At 35.8% G+C, this 24,768-nt stretch overlaps 1 protein-coding gene across 11 annotated transcripts in view; it reads left to right on the top strand.

Annotated features, from left to right (window-relative positions):
• CPEB2 (cytoplasmic polyadenylation element binding protein 2) overlaps positions 1 to 24,768 on the top strand; it is a 72,689-nt gene that overhangs the window by 19,513 nt on the left and 28,408 nt on the right. For 6 of the 11 annotated variants that reach the window (XM_045474525.1, XM_045474521.1, XM_045474518.1 and 3 more), the window contains 2 exons: positions 12,050 to 12,100; positions 19,725 to 19,748. In XM_045474525.1, coding sequence (XP_045330481.1) covers positions 12,050 to 12,100; positions 19,725 to 19,748 — 75 coding nt within the window. The remainder of the gene's footprint in view (positions 1 to 12,049; positions 12,101 to 19,724; positions 19,749 to 24,768) is intronic. The other 5 variants (XM_045474527.1, XM_045474522.1, XM_045474519.1 and 2 more) reach the window with 1 other exon arrangement.

The raw sequence follows: 24,768 nt of genomic DNA, 5'->3' as shown, positions 1-24,768 counted from the left end.
TATTGTTAAGCTCTCTATCCTCCCTGCCCTCAGCAATCTGCAAAAATGTCTTACTGTGTAAGCATTTTTACCAAAATTTGCTTATCCCCCTCCCCAAAAGGATAAGAGGAAAAAAGAAAAAATTAATTTCAGCTAAAAAAAAAAAAAAATGATTCGAAAACTGTGGGTAGCAGTGCAGTTTAATATTACAGTTCTTGGAAGTATCCGCTTTAGCAATTCACAATGACTTTACCAGTGTTCCCTAAACAACTTAAAGGAATCAGGAAAAAGGATTTAGAGTAGGATTTTATGCCAACACATGTTTAAAAGTGGATGCCTTCAGAACTTTATTTACTATGTATTTTTGCGTCTAGCATCATTTTTATCACTTGACTGCTAAGCTCCTATTTTCTAAGACTCCTGAAGTAGAATCTGTGCTATTTCACTGAGAAGATAAGGAATTGCTTCTGTGTAAGGTGCTAAATGGTTGTGGTAGTACCGAATCAATTCTTGCCTCTTTTCTTCTACTCTTCTTTTCCCTCTGGTTCTCTTCAGCTGGCCGTAATGTAAATTTGTAGTACTAAGTCAGAAAATACCTTGTATAAATTTCCGAAAGTCTCTGGTGTGAGAATTTACATTTTTGAACCTGAGAAGTGTTGAGCTGGGTAGAGATTCTCAAACTCTGAGAGCATGTGTATCAGGCGGGTTTCAGGAGCCCAGTCCCAGAGATTGTGCCCTGCGGCCTGTGCAGAGAGCACACTTGGAGACACTCTGGAACAGGGGAACAAGATGAAAGAGATCTATTGGAAGTTGTAAACATTTTAATGACATTATTAAAACACAGCAAAGTGCAGAGTAAAACTAATACCAATCATCTATATGCCCGAGCAGTTCTGTTGATTCTCTTAAGCTCCTGGTACACTGCCTTCACTGATTTCTCTGGCAGAGAGTGGAAGGCATCCTTCAGAACAGATTTTACTTGTCTTCGGCCCACTTGTGTTTCCTGGAGTAAACTTTTCAGGAGTTCCAGAAAGTGCAAATCACGTATAATGACATGTCTTGAAAAAAAGATCATCAAAGAGGGATTGCTGTATATATGCTTTCAATCTTTAAAGAAAATGTTTCCTTTTTTTTTCTTTAATGTTTATTTATTTTGAGAGAAAGAGAGGACACACAAGTGGGGAGGGGCAGAGAAGGAAGGAGAGAGAGGATCCCAAGCAGGCTCCACACTGTCAGCGCAAAGCCCGATGCAGGGCTCGAACCCACGAGTCAGACACTCAACCGAGTGAGCCACCCCAGCATCCCCAAAATATTTCTTTTTAAAAAGGAGTCAAATTTGCGCGTACTTTCCCCTGGATTTCATTTGTTTTTATTTTTTCCTACAGACCACAGGCCTTGATAAATAAGAAAAAAAATCATTAACTTTGAAAAAAATCATATTTATATCGAAGCCGTGCACATTTCATTATTTTGACGTTAAGAGATGCTTGCTGTTGATCCTTGTAATGTCTCATACCTTAATACTTTACCCTTCAAACTACTCAGAATTGAATTCATCTCAAGAAAAGTACAATTTTCAAGATTTTAACTTTTGTTTTCTGTGAGAATGTCTGCAGATTAAAGAGGAAGTTGTAAAAATGTGGTTGTAAAAGTTCTTGTTTTAGAAAATTTACGTGAAGTATAGTATGAATAGAGATTTTTTAAGTTTTATTTATTTATATTTCTTTTCAGGTAGTTGCAACAATAAGTAATTAGCAACAGTATTATTAAATTTGAAAACAAATTGTTATTTCTTCAGGCAGTTTTGGCTGTTTAAGCAATTTGAATTACAACAATATGCAGTTTTTCTTCTTTAAAAACTAAAACCATTCAGAAACCACAGTGAATTTTCTTAAAATCACATTTATTTATTCAGAGCTTATATGGGTTTACTAAAAGCCTGTTTTCACCACAAATCTTTATTAAGACTTTAATTATGGGCTTATAACTCTTATTTTTAGGTTGAAAGTCAAGAAATACAACATTTTTCATATAGAATTTGTCACGGTAAAAGTGGGTACTTGGGATAATTAGGCCTATGAATTTTAGTTGCTTTTAGTATTTGAAGGGTATCGGAGAATCTCTAATGAAGGATTTCCCTCTAGAGTATAGGACTTTATCCCTTTTTTTAAATGTTTATTTTCTTATTACAAAAAAAGTAGTATGTGTTCATTAAAGAAAACTTGGGAAATCTGGAAGAATTTTTCAATCATCAGTTATTTCCACAAACTAAAATAACCAACCATGCTTGATATGTTGGTGTATAATTTTTTCTAATCTGTGTCTACAACATATAAGCTTAAAATATTTGCAATAGTCAAATCTTTTACCTTCCCTCAAACCTGGTTTGATATGTACCTGAGTTAAAAAGTCAAATAGCGCCATAAGGCTTCTATAACAAAAAATAGAAGTCTTCTCTCATTCTTATCTCTTTGCTTCAGATTCCCATTCCTTAGAGGTAGGTAGCTAACTTTCAATGTTTTTTTTAATGGATTCTTCATGTAATCGTTTGTTAATAATATGCTGAGGCTTCTAAATTTCCTACATTTTTGGTATTATCTGTTGACTGTGAACTTTGACTTGCCCATCCCCCAACACTTACCCTGCTCTGTCCTCCAAATGATTATAGGATCATTTTTGTTTAAATCAGGAAGTGTATTGGGGCGCCTGGGTGGCTCAGTTGGTTAAGCACCCAACTTCGGCTCAGGTCATGATCTCACGGCTCGTGAATTGTAGCCCCGCGTTGGGCTCTATGCTGACAGCTTGGAGCCTGCTTCATGTTCTATGTCTCCCTCTCTCTCTCTGCCCCTCCCCCGCTCATGCTGTCTCTCTCTGTCTCTCAAAAATAAATAAACATTAAATCAAGAGGTGTTTTGCCATGAAAATGCAGATACTTGTGGGTGAACCTCATCTGTTTTGTACTGTAATGTAACTTTTTTCTTCTTTTTCTTGGAATTAATCATTGTCTCTTTTGGTTTGATTGCTTTGTTATCTAAGTACTTGTCACTGATTCATCCCAAAATTTATCAATAGAACCCTGAAGCTTCCTTCAATACCTCTAAAAACATCAAATAATCTTAGATTGATTTTTTTTTTTCCTGCTTTTGAAGGCATCCTTCTGCAGCCTTTCATAACTGTCACTGTGGGACTTCTAGAATGCTGAGAGTTCCTTTTGCTGTGGGATCCTTGTCCTGATCTCTATACTCTTTTCTTAGTGGTCTATACCTTTGTTTTATTGGGCCTGTTTTATAGTACCTTCCTTCAGGTGGGACATATATTTTAGATCTCATACGTATGAAAACGTGTTTATTCTACTATGTAAGATGATAGGCTGGTGTGGAATTACATGTTTGTAATTGCGAACACTGAAAGCATGCTTCATTGTCTTTTATCTCTCAAGGTTACCATAAGTGTATTACCATCATGATACCTGTTAATTTGTATGATCGATTGCCTTGTTTTGTGTTTTTAAAATTTTTGTCTTTCTTTCTGGAAGCTTTTAGGATATTTTCGTGCCTGCGGTTCTGAAATTTCATAATAACGAAATATGGATCTTCTTATGTGTATGCATGGGGGAGCCCTGTCTTCCTTCCTTCCTTCCTTCCTTCCTTCCTTCCTTCCTTCCTTCCTTTTTTCCTTCCTTCCATTTCTTTATTTCCTTCACTGCACATCCATTGGGCCTTTTTAATTTGGAGATGCATTTTTTTCAATTCTTGGACATTTTTGGCATTTTGATCATTTCTTCCCTTCTATTTTTAATATTTTTCTTTCTGGAAATCCTGTTCTTCAAATAGTTAACCTCCTATACTCATCTACTTGCCTGTTTTCCATTGCTTTATCTTTTGTTTTACTTTGGGAGATATTTCCTCATTTGTTACTCTTCAACCCTTTTATTGATTTTTCTATTTCAAAATTTTTCTCTTAAGAACTTTTAGGACCCTCTTTAAAAAAGTCATTGAACTTTCCTTTTCTTCCTTGATACTGTTTTTCTGGTGTGCTTATCTTTAAACACTATATTGTAGTGTTTGTGGATTATTTTTCCATTTCCTTGCAATGTTTATACTTCTACATTCCTCTTTTCTGTTTGTTTGGTTTTGTTCTTTCATTCATGCTGGAGGTGTCCATCACATATCTTACGGACTTTTGATGTCTGTTCATTTTTAAAGATGAGACACAAAAATGATGATTGGAAGCTCTGTGTATGTAGTTGGGATTGATAAACCAGTGAGCATTGCTATAAGCCAACCAGGTGGAACTCCCACAATGTCTGTTTCTAGGTCTTTTCTTTCAGTCTGGGAAATGAACACCGGATGTATGTTGTCCATTCTTCTGTCTGGGAGCTAGAGGCCTGACTTCTCGCCTTCTTAGAAAAGCCAGAGAGAGGGCTGTGTGTCTCTCTGATTCTTTTAAAAACTAAAAAGCAGTCCTCGACTTTCCCGTGTTCAGTTCCACCCCACATCTACTCGTAATGATAACTAGAGCTTCTTATTCTGGAAGCTCTCCAGGTGTCTATTGTGGTAAATGGCTTGTTTCTGGATAGTCTTCCCAGGCACGCACCAGTATAGGTGTCAGAGATTTCAGTGATTTCTGGTCTACACGGGCAGTTAACCACTCAACCATTCCTGTTCACAGCTTCCAAAAATTTGGTGACATAGTTCTTCTGTGATCCTGTCTCATTTTATTTGTCCTGATGGGGTTATGCCTCTTTAAAACTTCCATGACGCCATTTTTAGGGGTTTCAGAAAGCAGCAAAGATGGACACAGGCATTCAGTCCTCCATGTTCAGTTGGAAGTCTCTGTAATCCCTAGTCTATTTATCTTTTTGGTGAAGCCCCCCAACATGCTTAGTCAGTAGTAGCTTACTTTATCAAAGATTGTTAAAGAATTCTCTTCCTTTGAAATGGAGTGCCTTGCTCATTTATTTTTGATTCAATAGCTTGTTTTCTTTTTTAATGTATCTTTCACACGACACTGTGTCATGGGAGCAGTGAACACCTCTGTTTTTGCTCTATCTTGAGTCAACATTTATTATAGTTCCAAACAAACAGAAAGAGCTCAATAAATTATTGGTTGAACGATTGAACATTTTTCTACAAGGAGTCATATTTTTTGTCAATATCTACTTAAAACTTTTAAAAATTACTTACATGCATTTAAAATAGTTTACATAACCATTTCCCTACAGTTGGAAATTTAGGTATTTCAAATTCTTAAATGAAAATCAGTGAGCTTTTTGTGTTTATTTCCATAGAATAGGCTTAATATATATATTTTTGAGATTCTAGGTATATATTGCTGACTTAATTTTAGGTTTTATGGCATTTAACACTGCTACTGGCAATGCTTGATTGCCCATTTGTTATTCTTAATATTATTTTCATTTATACAACTATTATAGGTTAAAGTTTTGCAACCATTAGTTCAACCTGATTTTAATGTTAATTTAATAGATCTTAATTAGTACCAGTTTTATTGGAATAACTTTATGATGACACATTATGATGATTAATGACTTAAGTTTAGCCTCTGTTGCTGTTGTCTTTCTTTTTGTGGTTATACTTTACTTGAAACAAACTTTTTGATATTCTATATTCCATGATGTTTCTTAGTTTATTTTCTAATATTAATTAGATAAAAATTTTAAAAGTTGTAAATCATTATTCAGTGAAGAAAATTTATGATGGGGCCCTGCTTTAAGAGTGAGTTAACTAGATTAATTTTCCTGGAAACTCAGATCGATGGTGTTTATTAAGGAATGATTCTGTTGCTCTCTTGGGATCTGGTACTTTGGATCTAAGGGTCTTTTCTGCATTTGTATGATCTTATTCTTAGGCTTTTATGAGGCTTGCATTGAGATTTGGGAGTGAGGTCAGGAATGACTGTCCTGCCCCTTGGATCTGAGCAGAGATTGGAGTTATTCAAGGTTGGTAATGACCACATTCTAAGTGGATTTTACCAGACTTCCTACGAACCATTTTTTTTTTTTTTTCTAATTAGATTTGGAAATAAAGGTAAAGCATAAACAATGATAAAATATTAGGAGAGTCTACCAAACCAGTGGGAGCAATGCTTTGTATTTAAAGCATGTAAGAAGAATCTTTTCATTTGTACAATATGTTTGTGTGTATAAGAAACACACACATACACACAATATAAAACGTATGGTACATGTCATGCATTAAGCACTTGATGCATGTCAAACACTGCTCTGAGGACTTTACATGTATTAACTTAAACATGATTCTCACACCTAAGATGTAGATATTTTATCTTCCATCCGGGTGACTGTTGTGGCTTACTAACAATAATTGTCCAAGTGGCAATGCTAGGAAGTGGTAGAACTCTGGAGTTTGTGTTTTTAACCACCTTAGCATACTGCCTCTCTTAGTATTTGGTTTAATAATAATTGTAACCCAATCTCCTTATGATTCTAATATGTGGTTAATTTTTTTTTTTTCTGTTGAAAGTAGTTGGCAGAATGTGTAACATTGTTCTTTAGTAATTTTAATCATCACTAATGAGGAATGGGTTGGCATCATCAACTGTGAATATTGGGGCTTTGGAGATCATATTTTGGATGTATTCTTTAAAAAAAAAAAAAAGAATATTTGTGGAGAAAGGAAAAAATTCATCTTGACAGAGAGCAACAAAAGCAAGACTTGTCTTCCACCCTCTCACCATTTTAAGAGGCGTAGAAATGAACTGATAAAAACTTACTCTGCAATTTTTACGTTTACTGAGAGAATGTCCCACATACAAATACATGTTTAGTACTATGCTTTCCATTAAGCTCATGGGTCATATAATAGAATGAGATAATTTCGTTCATCGATTTAGCAAATACTTAAGGCCTGTTATGTACTAGGCTCTGTTTTATTTATTTATTCATTTATTTAATTTTTAATGTTTATTTTTAACGAGAGAGAGAGAGAGAGAGAGAGAGAGAGAACAAGCGGGGGAGGGGCAGAGAGAGAGGGAGAGGGAGACACAGAATCCGAAGCAGGCTCCAGGCTCTGAGCTGTCAACACAGAGCCCAACAAGGGCTTGAACTCACAAACCACAAGATCATGACCTGAGCCAAAGTCAGACACTTAACCGACTAGCCACCCAGGCACCTCTACTAGGCTCTGTTTTAGATGGTAGAGATACAGTAGAGAATAAAAAAGACAAGAGTCCTGCCCTCATGAGTCTTCTGTTTTAATGAAGGGTGGAAATAATAAGAGTCAATGCTATGAAGAAAAAAAATACAGTATCAAGGGGATAGAGAAAGAAACTGCTATTTTAGGATGGTCTCTGATGGCATCTTTTAAACACCTGAATGAAGTGAGAGGTATAAGGCTTTGGTCATATCTGGACAAATGCATTTTAAATGGAAGAGGAAATCTACAGATCCTGAAATGGCAGTATGCCTGGCATGTTTGAGGAACAGCAAAGAGGCCAACGTGGTTAGAATGGTAGGGGATGAGAGGCCAGATATTTATTCTAAGCCTGGGAGGGTTTTGAGTAATAGAGAAACCTGAGCTGACTGAGGCTTGAAAAGGATCTCTCAGGCTGCCAAATGGAGACTAGACTGTCAGGTTATTCTAGTAGTCTGTGAAGAGATGGAGATGGCTTGGGCCGGGGAAACCAAGAAGGAGCTCGTGAAGAGCAATCAGATCTAGGTCTGTGTTTATAAATCGAGCAGTGAGGATTTGTTGGCAGATTTGTACACAGATTACACACAGTGAGGTGTGGAGGCAACCCAGGGTTTGGGGATGAGCATCCATATGGAAGGAAGACGGTGCTCTGTGCTAATCTGGGGAAGTATGGGGTTGAGGTATAGAGGTTGCGGTTAGAGATACAAATGGAGTCATCTGCTCAGAGATGATGCATGGAGCTTGGGTAGTAGATGGTATCACCTAGGGAGGCCGTGTGGAAAGAGAAGTCCCAGGACTGAACACTGGGGCTTCAGCATTTTGCAAAGCTGAGGAGGAAGACACAGCAGAGAGTATTTAAGGAATAGCTAGTGAGAGGAAACCAAGAGAGTGTGATATCTGGGAAGGGAAATACGATGCTTCAGCAAATGGGTTGCTAGAGGTTATTTTGGGACTTTCAGCTTAAGGCTACACAAACATTAAGAGATGTTGGGAAACTGCTGCATTTTATCCTTTCTAATTCACATTTCTGTAATTTTAAAAGTATGTTTAAATCTGAGAAGTGACATGTCATTTTTTATCATCTCTATTTTTAAGTGCATTTTATTGAGACTAAGTAGGTAGTTTGGTGAAAGAACTTAAATGTGTATGAAATCGTTTTTAATGCTGGCTTAGTTTACTGCATGTCTTTACAGCATTGTTTCAAATTTTAGTAATTGGTGATTTGTCTATATGTGATGAATTGTATGCAGTTGTCATACTTATGTGTTTTGGCTGCTTGAATATACATCTAAAATGGCCAACATGTATTGCCTTGTTTATACGTGTTATACAGATAATTAAAATGACAATAGACTAGTAAGATAATTTTAAAGATACTGTAGGTCCTCTAATTATTCACTGATGGCTAAGAATAAATACATATTTTTGAAAGTTACTTATTTTAAATTTCATAGTATCTTAATGTAAAAGAAGTGCCAAGAGGCAGTAGATACCCATTAATTGTAGCCATATTAAAACTACAATGAAATTATTATGCTTTATCATATTTTCACAATAATAAATTATAACCTGGTTCCCTAAAATTCAGTTTGCACAAATTTGTACTAGAGGGCTTTATTTGTAAGGTTAGGTTCTTCTGGGACAACAGAAAACACAGAGCAGCTTAAACAAGACAGAAGTATTTTCCTCTTCCAAAAGAATACCACACCTAGAAGTAGGGTCGTGTTGTTCATGGATCTAGGCGCCTGTCTTTTTGTTCTGCTGTCCTTACCACCCAGCTTCGGCCTCAAGCTAATATGGCTGATTCAGTTTAGCCATCACATCTGCATCCCAGCAAGCAGGAAGAAGGTAAAGGAAAGAGAAGATCTTCCCTTCCAGGATACTTCCCAGAAACTGCACATAACAGTTTTGTTTTACATCCCATTGGCCAGATCTTACTCACGTGGTCACACGTTAGCTACAAGGGAGTAACTCTGGGCACTTCTGTGCTTATCTAGGATTTGGGGTTCCCATTATTGACAGGTATAGGTGTCAGTGTGCAGCTAGCAATCTCTGCACCACTGGGCTTTTTACACAATAGGGAGGAACCGATATTATACCAATGTGTGTTTTTTCTGTGTTAACGTATAAGTTACCTAATACATACTTCATAATCATCCCATGAATTTTGTAATGGATTTAGCATAGGAATTTGCCCTATATCCAACCATACCTATCTTTCTCTATATTTTATCAACTAGGAAGTCATTACAAGATAGTGATTAAGAGTATGGAGCCACGCTGTCTAGGATCATATCTGCCAGTGGTGTAACCTTGAGCAAGTTTTTTAACCTTGCACAGGGTCTTTATCTTCAGAGGAGAAGATAGTAGTACCCAAATCACACATCGTTGTAGGATTAAATGATTGGTTGAAAAGAACTTAGAAAAGCTCCTGGCATGGAGCGAGCCCTCAAATTTTAGCTATTACTATAAATTGGCATGTTCTTAGTGGAAGTAATTTTAATGGTATCCCAGGTAAAAGTAAATTATCTATAAATTTAACTTGTAAAGATGTATTGATATTTTGCTGTGATTGAGGAAAAGGGACCAGATAATTTAAAAAGAAGTCTGATTTGTTTATTTCATTTTGGTGTGTTTGGCTAATTATATTGAGAGATTTTCCTGTTTGGAGTACTGTATTTTAGAACATGTATACAAATACACATTCTGCAAATAGGTATCTGTCTTTTGAAGTTTTTGTGTAAGGTGTGCCTTTTAAGTCCATTCAGAGCCAAGAAGTCGAAAGACTATTAGCAATGAAAACATACTTGTGTCTTGGGATAAGTAAAGCGAGCAATCAACCTGTTACAGGATAGTTACGTGGCGATTCAAAGTTGAGTGTCTTTTGAAGTGGAACCAGGCTTAAAGCTTTGTGCAGTTTACTTTTCTAGGAGGTCTTCCCTGAATCTATGGCCTTGGTTAAATATTCCTTGTGTTCTTCATACAGCGTGCTATACATAATTCTTTTAACACTTGGCAGGCTTTATTGAAGTTGTTTCTCTCTGTCTTTCATACTACATCATAAACAGAGACTCATTCTTATTTGTATACTCTGCATCCTATACACTTGTAGGTATACAAGACAATGAGCTTGTTACAGTGAACAGCAGTACGGGTTACCACTTTTGTAGGTGTTGTGATTTTCATCTCAAGTCAGAAATAATAGCATTTTTTCATGGCCTTAAATTATTCTCTAAATTTGGTCATGTGCAACAAGATGTTTAGAAATAGGCATATTTCCAAAGTAAGCTACGATACTTGAGGCAAAGTAACGCTCCGTGATATTGAAATCCAGTTTAGGAAAGTTCTGCTTTCTAACTCTGTATTCGGTACCTTTTGTACGTACTGTCTTATTTCTCACTCCATACTAAAATATTAACAACAATAGACTTATTGTGTGTTTTTAGAGTATGGCTGCTTTATTAGTTTAGCTGGTGTCATGTGAAATGCAGAAGTAAATAAGAGTGCATTGTCTTCTGAAGGAGAGTAACATTTGTTTCACCTGTTGAGTCTAAAAACAGAATCTGCTATGGTTAAATTAGAGCCCAGATGAAGTGTGTGTATATGCATAGGTGTACGTGTTTATCTATAACTATATGTCTAATATGTATATTTTAATGTTAAAATTGAATTATCTCCCCCACTGGCAGGTGATCAAGTTCTTTAGTTTCATAATTAAAACAAAAGCCTCTGTTTTGTATGGGATGTGTGGGCGTAATACAGGGCCTCAGAGTGTGTAGGGTGCTTGCTGAGGTGGTAAAGCTAGACACAGTTAATCTATACTCCTTACTAATCATGTCAGATTCATGCGGAGAGTTCCTGGTCACTCTTCTGGCGGCTGTGCATCCTGCACCATCACAGGGTCTGCAAAGGGGCTGCACTGAAAACTGCTGACGTGCCATCGCACAGACATTTCATTCTAGTAACTTTCTCAGTGGATTTTAATGAACCTTTCTAATAGTCCATCAGAGATTCAGGCATTAGAGGAAAGTCCTCTATTAGAGGAAAGTATTTTAATGGACTCTAAACAACGATCATCCTTAATGCTGGCATTTAATCAAACAAGTGTTACGATGTAGAAATGCTGAATAAACCACAGTGTGTCCCTGCGTACCTTTTTTCTTTGCCACAGTGGTCTGCGGTCCTGTCATCCTTTCCGCATGTATCAAGTGCAGAGCTCTCGTATGAGGAATGACTCAAAGGAAATAGAAGGCTACTATGCTCTTAAACCTTAGTATTTTCATTTTTTATATTTTTATTATATCAGTTGTAAACTTTGAACAGGTTAAACTTGCAATATCATTTATAATAATATGTTTAAGATGTTTTTATCAAACTTCCTTATTTACATACAGCTATATATAAAACTGTTGAATTAAATGGCAAGTTGTGATGAGTTTTTGCTACTCATTTTTTATTTTAATATTTAGGTGGTTTTTTAGTTAGGAATATAATTCCTTCAGGTTTTATTTTTTGAAAAAGAAAGCTGTGAAGAGAATTATAAACAGTTTTGAAAATATTTAAAAATGTTTATATCCTATATTAAGTGTGAAGGACTAGGATACCTATATTGTTCTTACATTTCAAAAAACAAATAGGCCTTATTCTCTAGGCATTGCTCTGAAATCACATTGTCCTCATATGATCTGGGAACTAAGGTTAACTGTTTTATGTTTTGGTTTCAAATCTCAAAAGATGATTTTGGTTAATATGCTTCGAGTTAAACATTAGCTTTTTATTTAAGAAATATACCGTCTTCAGTAATTTCCTCCTTATTCATTTTCCTTTTTTTTTTTTTTTTTTGCCTTTCAAATAGCTCCATAATCTTAAAACTTCCCTTTCCTGTCTTTTTAAAGGTCGACTGAGCTATCCACATCCAGGAACTGATAATCTGTTGATGTTAAATGGTAAGTTGTATACAAACATTTTATGTTTCCAGTTGACTTTTATAAATAAATATAATTGAGTACATGGTTCTCTATACCTTGCATATACATAGAAGTTAAATATTTTATAGGTATAAAGATAAAGCTACAGCGTTTCCTGTACAGAAAGCAGAATTAGGAGTTTGGAATGTGCCAATTTCTGATCTCTGGCATATAAATTCTAGCTGTTAAAGCAATTATTGCAATGTATTTGTGACAGTATGATTTAATTCATTGATCACAGATTTTGGAGATCGTCCTGAGTTTGAATATTGGCTTTCTAGTTTTTGGTATGACTTTGTTTAGAAACTTCTGTGAGCCTTCATTTCCCATCTATGAAATGGGAATAACAATCTCAAGGATTATTATGAGAATTAAATGAGATGATGTTTGCAAAGTGCGTAGAACTTGTTACTTAGTATAGCACTTGTGCTTATGTTAACTAAGGAATGAATATACTTGTGACTCTGTAAATATGGTGATCACGCTAACTTAATTTATTCTAACTAGAAAGTTTACACAGTGAACTTCACCAGAGTTAGAAACAGGATAAATAAACTTTCATTAAAGTTTGTTCTTCTGTTGGACAAACATTGTTTTCAAGTCCCAGTACTTAGTACACCCGTGACTGTGGGAGTAGACATAGAAGGTGAAAATATCCTTCATACAGGTATTTTTAAATCAGAGGGTGGACAAAGAGAGAGAGGTAGAAAGAAGGAAGAATAGACATAGTACTTAAAAAATACATAATTATATCATTAGAATGACTTGGCTCTTCTATTTCAACTAAAGCTCTGTTGAAAACAAATGATAGGGAGGTTGGGGAACAAAGGTTGAAAAAAGGCCAGTGTAAAGCTAGACCTTGTGAACTTATACTAAGTAATAAAGACTCTAGTGACAGAGGGGTGGGAATAAAGTCCAGGCTTCCTGGGAGATTGGCAAGGTGTCAGATAGGATTTTGGAGTGAGAGAAAAATTGAAGAAGCAGGGTGTCTGTGGTGCGATTGATTGCTTCATTCAACTTTAGATTGTTATATATTGAGTTGCCCACCACATGCCAGCGTAATCTGAGCCCTGGGGTATGTGCTAGGATCTTGAAGGATGGTTAGAGGTCAAATTGGCAAGGTCCTAACACTGGGGCCTAATTGTGCTCTCTAGCTGAGGCCGTGTCTGGGCTGGACCTTATAGCAGTACAGCAGGCCGCATTCATGAATTCAGTGAATTATGGTGCTTACATAGACTTTGACCAGAAGGGCACTAGAAATCGCATTCCAGGACTTCTTCAGTCAACTTTTTTTCTACCATGGAATTAAAACAACACGTCACTTGAGTAGCTGGTCTCTAAACTCTGTATCTGTGACTGAAACTTACATTGATGAAATTGAGTTTACAAACTGAAAATAGATCATAATTTTGTATTATCCTCATGACTTGATTTATAAAATAACGATGGGATTAAGCAGAAAGCTCTTTATGTATTTATCCTGACTTCCTCAAATAATTTGCTTTTGGGACGTTCTGTGTGATAAAGATCATTTCCATTTTAACTTCTAAAAACAAGTCAGTAGAAAAACTTGAATTTGTGTATATTTCACATACTCTGTTAAGATCCATTTGAAGGAAGGTGCTGTATGAGACAGTTTGATAGATGATTCACAGATGATCTGGGATTGCTGTGTGCCTACCACACTAGCATGATTCAGAAGTATGTTGCAACCACAATAGAATACATCAGTTATGTATGAGCAAAGAGCTTAGGAGCCACACTGTTTTTACACGAAATATTATTAAGCTAATTGAGTTCATCAGTTGCCTGAAGCCTTCATAAATAACCTAGATGTTAGGTTATCAGTGTTTTATCACCTAGTAGACACAAGAATATTTTATTTCAGGCAAGAGTTGAACCTTGTGGACAAATCTGCTTTTTCATTATGTGAGCACTCTTCATAGCCTGCCACTTCAGAGCCATGTTACGTGCTCGATACAGTGAGCTGTCCTGGACATTCTGAACTTCTTCTGGCAAGGGAGTAGGGGACAGAAGAGATAATGAAACTAAGACATCAAAATGTGATTAGGTCAGTAGGGACAATTTGATCCAGAGAGAAAAAAAATTATTTTGCTCATTTGGGAGCATTGTTAAGAGGGGAGCAGAGGTCAAGAAATTGGGTATATTTATTATGATTGGGAAGTATTTGAATATTAAGAATTTAAGTAATTTTTTCTAGACATCAAGGTCATTGAAGAGAGAAGTGGGCAAATGGCAAGAAGGAGTAAGGGGAAATTTTCCTTGAGCTGCTTTTAATTCTTACAGTTCAACTATATTCTTAGCATATTGTCTCCCTAGGAAATATGGGAATTAAGTGATGTCAATACCAAGCCTCTGCCTGTACTAAATTATTATTAAATATTATTGATTAAAGGAATTGTAGCATCTCAATACATAGACCTACTTTTTAAATTATGTCACAGATTTGAACTCATCATTAGCAACTAAGTAAGTTGTATTACTTAACTAATAAGCATAGCTAATATTATTGACTTTGAAAATCAGTATTTGGCAATAAATTATAAGTCAGTGGTTTTGCGTGTGTGTGTGTGTGTGTGTGTGTGTGTGTGGTGAGGTTAACAATAGTTAACAGTAGTTGGTACCACAGACTCTGGAGCTAGATTATCTGGATTTAACCCTAATTTTGCTATGACCTTGGACAGTTCACCTAACTTCAGTTAGACTCAGATTCTTTATGTCAAAAGGAGATAAAATGCTGCCTGCTTCAGGGGATTGTTTTTTGAGAAGTGAGGGAATTCATTCATGTAAAGTGTTTAGAACAGTTTCTAAAAGTGAGAGTTAGCTGTGACAGTGGGTGATGGTGAACAGTGACAAAATGACTTTGAAAGAGTATTAATCCTGTCTTGTGAATACATAAATTGTTGGAGAATATAAATTGAAAGAAGACATAGCCAATGTTTTCAAGTATTTGAAGGATGTTCAACGTATATGTAGTGACCAAAGAAGGTTTGTCTTATGTTACTGCAGAAAGTCAAACCAGACCCATTTGGAAGAAGCTATATAGGAACAAAATGTGGGTCAAAAGCAAAATGACTCTCTCACAGTGCTCCCTAAGGAGTGGTGCACATGTCCCATGTGGTACCCAAGACAATCTTTGGTGGCGCACAAATACATATTATAATAAATGCATGACTATAACAATTTGAGAACATTCCTTAGAAAATACAGAACTGGAAGAAATCTATGATGTTACTAGGCTATTATTAGGTGCTAGGCTTGAGTCCATTTAATAAAAATAATATTATAAATACTAGTGTAGTTGTTATGCAGATAAGGCAAATGTTGTAAAAAGCTTTCATGAGTCTGCCTTCCTGGTCAATTAACATTATAGTTAAACTGTGAAATATTCCTTTAACAGATAAACAGGGAATGGGGTAAAGGTCAGGAAGTTGGTCAGACTAGGTAAAACTGTGAAATACCTCTAACAGATCCTTATATTTCAACCTCTCTTAACTCAGAAAAAGAGATAGTATCCCACATCCATATGTCTCTTGAAGTTGTATAGACAAAATAAAATTTAACAATAAAAAAATGCCATAGAAATATAACTGCAGGTAGGCTCCTGAACAGACCATGTTCCTCCATCTAACTAGAAATCAAGTTGAATTGACTGGTGGAGACTGCTACTATTTAATAAATATTGTAGAGGGGTCCAAACCTAACATCCAGAAGCACTTTAGGGAAGTAATATTATATAGGAATGGGTAGATTGTCTAAAAACCAAAATGCAAGCACTATCTGAATTTAGAATGACGGCTTGAATGTTGTACTTCCAAATGTATAAATCTCACATATTTTATTCTCAGTAGGAAAAAACAAAATAAAACCACCCTGTTTTCCATAGTAGTGAGGACCAATGCAAAATGATGTATCATTCAGGTACTTGTTTCTGTTTGGATCATGTTGTGCTCCCCTCACCCCTCTCCCAAGGAAAAATAGCTTATATTTTTATTAATACATATGGCTTTTCAAAAGGGAGACAGATAGCAGAAGTACAGGGGGATGCAAGCTAGTTTGAAATTTAAATTTGCTGTCATTAGCCATATACATCTATGTTTATAATCAAGGGCTTGCTCTACTGTTTGGAAGGAGAGAGGTTATGTTTATCTTTTAATTAAGAAAACTTAGTGAAATTGTATTTCTGAGGGCAGAGTCTCTAAATGTACTGTATTAAGTCCTGAAAATAGGAAATTTGAGTACGTAATCAATTCTTTTTTATGCTAATGGAAATAAGTGGAGTAGATAACAGATTTATTTTAGATCTTGAAAAGGATAATTTGCGGGTATATTTCTCTCCCTGGTTTTGGCTTTTCAGAGCAAGAAATAAGAATTTCTTTAGTTTCACACCAAGAGAACTTTAACCTAAATATTTCTGGCTAATTTGTTATGTTTCCTTATCTGTTTGTTACTCCAGCTGCAGTAAATCAGGTACCACAGCCATTGCTAAGAGCCAATATGTAAGGGCACAGAGACACTGAAGATAATGTCAGAATCATCCTTTTTCTTTTTTGGTAGCAATGGGTTAGAACCTAAATGAGATTATTGATAACCCAGGACCAAAATTTAAACTCACTCTTGTAGGAAAAAAAATTTTTTTTCAAAGCTTTATTATTATTATTTTAAAAAACGTATATGGAGGGGCACCTGGGTGCCTCAGTCCAGCTTCAGCTCAGGTCATGATCTCACGGCCCGGTCTGTGGGCTCAACCCCCACGTTGGGCTCTGTGCTGAGAGCTCGGAGCCTGGAGCCTGCTTCAGATTCTGTGTCTCCCTCTCTCTCTGCCCCTCCCCGCCTCACGCTCTGTCTCAAAACTAAAATAAACATTAAAAAATAATGATAAAATAAAACATATATGTAAAAAAATATAATCTAACATACATACATACATACACACACACACACACATATTTACACACGTGTGTTAAATAGCCAGTTCCTCACTTCTGAATGCGTGGTAATTTTTAGTAATAAGTTTTATAAAACTTAGGTAACTGAAATTGAATGTTCTAAATAGTTTTTATACAAAAATTGCTCACTTTTTTTTCCTAAGTCCTATTCTAAATGAGTTTGGAGGGGCATATTGTTTAAAGAAGTCTTCCTTAATTAAAACTTAATGAATAGTAACTTAATGATTTTCTTTTCTCATTGGGAACTTTTGATAACTCTGAATCTGAGTTATGGTGGAACAGAAATTCACATAAGAAGAGCTCGGGTAGGAAAATGAGTCCGTACTCCATTGTTTAGTGTGATGATAGAAGATTGGTTCTTTCCATGACAGGGGATAGGAAGTGTTTCACATGATCTAGCTTCATCTGCAGGCAGTTCTATTTTTGGTAATGTAGAGAGCTGGAATTTGAGAGTTGTCCAGAAAATAAGTGCAATAGCTCTTTACAGAACTCTAAAATTCCTCAGGTATGAGGTAGTTGGAGAACTCTTCTAAATAATGTGTTCAAGCCTAGGAATAAGATGAAACCTAAGATGCTATGAACATTCGTACGTATTTTGACTATTTTAGCATTGAGTAGCCTCAGCAAAGAACATAACAACTAAGAATATAAACTGGTTGTCGTGTCATTAATTTTCTCAATAGGTCAGGAATTGTGGACCACGTTATTACTTCCTTATAATTCATAACTTGACTTTAAACTTGATGAGAGTAGTTTTATTTGCTTTGTAAATGATCCGTCTTCTACACCCATGACTGAAATTCCGTAAAGCAAATCTATACTGGATTAATATCATTTCGATCATGCCTGGAGAGAAGTAGGAAGCCTAACTTCTTAGACTTGTGCCGTGACCGTTTGGGAGCCTATTGACCATTTCCACACTTAATACAACGATTAAGACTGCAGGGAATTCGCTCTTGTATAGTCTGTTTTCGACAGCTCTTTTAAAATTCCTACTCGATTTTCCATAGTTGATCCGCTATCTCTTTGAGACCCTGTGTTTTTAAGGCCTTTATAAGTCTTCCAGGATTTCCACAGCAAAATTCTAAATGTCATTTCCGCCCCTACCTCACCTTAAACGAATATGTATGTCAGGTAATCTATATGTAATGTATACAGGTAATGTACATGTAAGCTCGGTAGACACACAAAAACACACACAGGTAAGCTTGTATATAAACTAATGTACAGGTCAGACAGTCTGCTAGGCTGTGGTAGCTGGAGCTCCCAAAAAGGTTAAAACTGCAGTAGTTATAGCTAAATAAAGACAATAGAGAGGCAGAGATGCAAATGAAGTTATTTTGTGTAACAGATTCTGTTGTAAGCCTTGTATTTATTGACTTAAAGTGTAATGACTAAGGGTTACTGTAGGGGTATTAATCCTATATTTTCACCTGTGGGCACACTTCTTTATATTAAAGACTTACATTGTAAAACTTCTGTAGTAGAATGTATATGTATTTAATGACGTGAAATGTCTTCCTTTGGTCTTTGCTTTATACTTTTGGGGAAGACTACATTTCTGACAACTCTTAACATATGTTTCGATTTGAGATTTATTCCGAAAGAAACTTTCCCAGGCCAAAAAAAAAAAATTCATAAAACATGGGTTAAGATCTTGATTTTAACAGTGATTTTTGTTTTAGTTTACTGCTTTGATTTCATATGTTAATTCCAGGGTAAAAATACTCATTGTGTACTCCGATTTGCAAGGAGGAGTTATTTAAAAATAAGTTGTGGGTTTTATCAAACTGGTAGTTTATTATGGAGAATAAATTGCAGTGTTTTTTCTCCATATGGAATTATGTAAACTGCTAATAAGGTAGTTTGAAATGTCTTTCTGCTTCATACTTCTGAATATTCAACATCTGTGCTAGTCTATGATGATACTAAGAACAATTTGTATCTGAATCCCTTTTACCCCAGAGAGAGAGAGACATAAGCACTTAGATAGAGGTTATAAAATGTACCAGAAGGATTGAAAGCATTGGTAACTGTAGTGTATCATTAATCATTTTTTCAACTAAGCAAGTTTGAACATGGATTGATGTCTTTACCTTCTATCTAAGCTCTACAGGCTTCAGAATATCAGTTTAACATTGTTATATCTTTTCATACCTCTGTGTCTTCCAGTACTTTCTCCGCACAGGGCTTGATATAATGTGAATTGGATTTGAATAGCTGTTTGTTGGACTGTATCTGCTATATCTCTCTTTGTAATTAGTAAAATGAGGATTTAATTCAAGTTGTTTGCATTTATTACTTGGGATGCTGTTTAACTGTAAGGTGTTATATATTACCATCTTGATCAGGTGCAAGAAATATTTATTCATGAATTGGAGCATGTATGAGAATAAATTGCATATTTCCTGTTAATTTCATTTTATGGTACAGTGCAGAATATATATATAATAAAAGTGGTTTGTAAATGGTAAAACACATGCAGCTATTACATGGGGACATTGTCCTAGCTCTTAAAACAAAGTAGTCCTAATTACTAGATGCCCACTTAGCTTTTCATATCACAAATATTTGTATGTGTGGGCTTGTTTTTAGTTCTGACATTTTACAATTTGTCCTTTGTTTACATGCAGCAAGGAGTTATGGGCGAAGACGAGGTAATTCCTTTCTGTTTGCTATGGTATAACTGTTTTTAATTGGGTTTTACTGATCAACTCTATAATTAGCCTAGATTTTTTTTATGCACTGAAAACTCACAGAAAAGTTATATTTTGATTTGCACACTTGTCAAATTTTTGAATCCTGTATCTCTTAACTTTAAAGCACATTTCCCTACTAATCTGGTTACTTAATAAATGTTTTCCTTTTAGACTGTCTAGACTCTAACTGTTTATTTTCATACCTTTTAAAGTAAAGCTGCTGTTTATAGTTTGCTTAAGAAAAATGTTTAATAAACAGTAGTGAAGGTGACTTGCAAGGCGATTTTTCTGCTCTCTAAATCTGTAACTGGTTGCCATACCTATGTATATAATTTCCAACCCCAGTTTATTAGTTTTACGTCTGACCCAGTTGAAAGTAAATAATACCAGATAGGCTATTGCTAACACTGGTGTATGGAAATCATGTTGCTAACATTTCTGTGTGTCTTCGGAGAATATAATGCTTTCCTTCTCCCTCCCTGGACCGTGCAGGCACACTCACACGCTCTGTCACACACCCTTTCTCTCTCCCCCGCAACAGTCTTCCTCTCTGGGTTCTTGCTATCTGAAGGACAAAACGAGGCCTCTGAGATGCCGGACTACTAAACCTCTTTGGAAAGCAGCTGACAGTGTCTGTGGCGCTTTAAACTTGGCTTCTCTTTTGTATGTACAGAGAGACTGAGAGGGAGAAAAGTACAAGGGATGCAAAGAAGCAAAAGTAGCTTTACCTGCTAGCTTATCCTCTAAGTGCGCAATAATCATGATACTTACGTAGCTGTCATAAGGATCAAAATGAGTAAAGGGTTTTCCTTGACCCCTGAAATCTCCCTTGAGCCATGGAGGATAGACCATAATAATAGTGCCTTTTGATACATTTTATAACTGCGTGCCAGTGCTTCACTTTCTTTTCATGTGGTCATGAGTATGTGCAGTTCGAAAACAAACAAGCTAAATCTTTCTGCCACCACTGATGACAGAAACAAGTATTCTACATTCTTAAGTAATATTTCCAGTTTTGTATTTCACATTGTCTGAATTTAACTTCCTTTTTGGAATCTGTTTTTTTCCCATGGTTGACTAAATCTCTTGGTTCTTTAGTTTTCTTAATGAAAAAATTACAGGATATAGATACTCAAAACTCAGACACTAAAGCTGAATAACTTTCTGAAGGTTGTGGCTAGCAACTGAGAAGAGAGGGGGAAGGTTAGAACTTTAGTACCTGTTTTCACATCTGTAGACTGCCTTGTTTTGCTGTGCTTTTTAGGTATTTTTGAAACTACGGAGCATATTTAATTTAGGATCTTTTCCTTTTATACACTTTCATCTTTTAACCCTAGTGGTTTATTCTTAATGTAATTTGGCGTACTCCAACATAATATCAGGACCTAGGAAGTTCTCAGGAACTAGGTGTCAGAAAGTCCTGTTGTTTATCATCTTTTTTCTCAGTTTAATAATGGTAGACTATGATTATGATATTAAGAAAAAGCAAAATTTTCTTCTTTCAGATAGAAACTTATTACTGCTCTTCATGGCTCCCAGAGGATAGAGATCTATAAGATTTCCTCTACTTTAGGACTGTCTGTCAGCTTTGGAAGAAAGAAGACTCTCACATGGTCCTAAGGCTTCTACAGAAGCTTTCTGTAATTCGGAACTGACCTGTCATACTTATTTGGCTTAGTGTGGAGGGATAACACCTGAATTTTCCTCTCAAGTTATATGGCGTTAGTAATTTTTTAGTTGATTCTCTGTGAATAGTCAGAGTCTGCTTTTAAAATTTCAATTTTGGGGGCTCCTGGGTGGCTCAGTCGGTTGGGCGGCCGACTTCGCATCAGGTCATGATCTCGCGGTCCGTGAGTTCGAGCCCCGCGTCGGGCTCTATGCTGACAGCTCAGAGCCTGGAGCCTGTTTCGGATTCTGTGTCTCCCTCTCTCTGACCCTCCCTCGTTCATGCTCTGTCTCTCTCTGTCTCAAAAAAATAAATAAACGTTAAAAAAAAATTAAAATTTCAATTTTGATAATAAAATGAAAAGTGTACCTATTATAAATACCTATTGAGAAGGTTATGTGAATTTGAAAGTACTTTGACACAGTACGTAATAAAACATTTAAAAAAAAAAAAAAAAAAACCCACACACATACCAAAGGAATGACTCAGAAAAGACTAGAAGTAGCCTGGCTCTCTTCCTATTTTCTACTCATTTTTTCCCCCTTCTGTGCTAGATACAGTGCCATTATCACACTGATAATTTTTTAACTTCCAAGATCCCCCTTTTATGGGCTTCATGGTTAAGGTTTAGTCCATCAAAGGCTGCATTTGTTAATTTTATTTAGTCATTTTTCCTTTCTTAAAAAAAAAAGTCTTACACATATCTGATCTGCTCATATGGGATGTGTCACAATAAGTTGATACAGTTTGTACCAAAAATAAGACATTGTTCTCCACCACTGCAGTAGTTGGTGAGCAGCATTAATTTTTCATAAGACATTTTGACTTTGTAGTCCACTTGGGGAAGAACTATATTTTTCTTACTTGCCACCTTAGACTCATCTTTAAGCCCAGGCACAGAGGAGCTGTTTTCATTTAAAAGATTTCCCACTGGACTGCAGTCAAACCAAATTACTACCAAAATGACTTTATATATTTTAATTTCCTTAATAATGTCAATAAGAACTTCACATCAGGCTGTTTCTAGATACTAGTATATGAAATATACCTTAGGAATATTCAAAATTTAATTGTACTGGAAGTAATTAAGAAAGAGCAAGTATTTCTTTCCCTGTTTTTCACTTGCAACCTGCCCCAACTCCTCTGCGTCTCTACACCCTAGGAGCCATGAAAAAGTTCTACCTCAGAGCTGCCTGGGGGGCAGGATTAGGAAGGAGGAAGACTCTCATATGGGGGGGCAGTCTTTAATATATGGAACACTATCTTTTGTGTTTTATTTTCTGTTCGGCATTTCTTCCATTCGATTCTAAGAGTGAACGTACTGGTCTGGGTGGGAGTGTGAAGAGAGGTGTGAAGTGTAATGTAAGTTCTATCCCTCCTCTTCAAACGTTTTTATATTGCCATCTATTCCTTTCGTAAAGGATTAAAGGGCTACTGTGCTCCCAAAGGAACAGAAATATATGCGATATTTTAACAAATAGAAATAGAGCCTATTTTAGTTAATAGGACTAAACATCATAATGCAATCTTTTCTAGCAGGTAATCTCAAAGCTTGAATTAATAGCTTGTATATGGAATGAAATAGAAATTATTTTAAAGGGAATGAAATTATGGAAGCTCAGTTAGGGAGGTTGGATTTATTTACACTATGTAGCCATTCAGATTTATGCACTGTAATAAGCAAGGAATTATTAGTAAGACAGTATACTATGTATTGTTCTAAAATTGACCCCGGGATGTTCTGAATTGGTTCGATTTGGTTTCAATCCGTTTGACTCTTAAACAATCTTGTGAAGTAGCCCGAGTAAGGGTACACTCCCTAAATACCACCACTCTCAAATCCTTTTATGATGAAATCAAGGCTGAAATTCTTCATCTTTGGTAAATGCTTTTGATACCTGTCAAAGAATGGACAAAATCTCCAAAGCATGAAAAAAAAGCCAGAGTAGTACTAGAAGACAGAGGTCAGCAAACTGGCCCACAGGCTAAACCTCCTGTTTTTATAAACAAGGTTTTATTAGAACACAGCAATGCCCATTCATTTACTTTTGTCTGGTTGCTTTGGAGCTACAATGATGGCAGAGTTGAGGAGTTACAACAGAGAATGTAAGGCCCACAAAGACTAAAATATTTTTTACTCTCTGGCCTTCACAGAAAAAATTTGCTTACCCCTCCTCCTTGAAGAGACTTACTCTGCCTAACTCTACACCCATACCCAGCCAGACCAGTTTCTAAACAGAAACAAAATTTTAGTGAACTTACGGCCAAGTGTAGTATGTCTAGAAGTTAATGTACAAAGACATAATAACTAGGTTATAATTGATTATTAAAATTAAGTGTCTTATCCATCCCCTATGTGAAAAGGATGAACCTATTTTTGGGACAAAATCTCTTTAGGTGATAAGGGTAACTTAATAGCTTCTCAGTTCTTTGGAAAAGCATGCCTGATCAGTGATTCTATCTGATTAAACAGGTAGTGCTTGACAAAGTGCAGTCTCAAACCTACTTGTATTGTTTTGATAGTGGGTTTTTTTGATCCTTTCATATTAAATAAAAATCATGCCATCACATTGGTAGATTTTCTATTCCAATAGAGTGGCTGCTAAGATCTTAGAAGATGAGAAGAATATTCATAGTCATCTTTAATTTATACAGCTTGGTTTTTATTTTTAGAACAACACTTAGTAAATGAAAGTACAGGATAACACATTGAGATCAAAGAATCATGCCTAGACTCAAGTCATAAATTGCCTAATTTTGTACAAATGTTTTCCTTTCCTGCCTCCCCCTTTTTGATATGTTGAGAAATTTCTCTATTCTGGGCTTCCAAAATAAGGTCAAAATCTGAAAATATAGGGGTGGTTTGGGCATAGGCACATAGCCAGTGGAGTAAAATTAGTAATTGCTTACAACTCCTCTAACAGCACATACCAGAAAATCATGTACTGGTTGCTAACCATCATTCTGTCACATGGCCTAGTCATAATTTAGCCTTTAGCCCCATCTTCAGTTAAGGAAGCTCCTAATCTGGCTTTTATTATTGTGTAGAATAAACATTATTATAGGAATATAGAAAAATCTCATGCATTCTCTAAGCCTTTTTATTTAAAATATTTTGAAATGAATAATTTGAATCCTAATTGTCCACATAACAAATAAGGCTCATTCATATTTGAGGTAGTGGCTGTGTTTCTTTACTATAAAACCTTTGCCAATTTTCTGTTTTGGGAAAAGGTATATTGTTAGTCTTGTAATAGGAATATAGATCCTCTAACTTTGCCTTCACGTGAAAAGGATTTTGGTGACCTGTTT

Source organism: Leopardus geoffroyi, chromosome B1, assembly GCF_018350155.1.
Source record: "Leopardus geoffroyi isolate Oge1 chromosome B1, O.geoffroyi_Oge1_pat1.0, whole genome shotgun sequence".
In the NCBI taxonomy this organism is placed as follows: Eukaryota; Metazoa; Chordata; class Mammalia; order Carnivora; family Felidae; genus Leopardus; species Leopardus geoffroyi.
The sequence above is the reverse complement of the archived record's forward strand: the minus strand, read 5'-3'. Positions and strand labels throughout refer to the sequence as shown.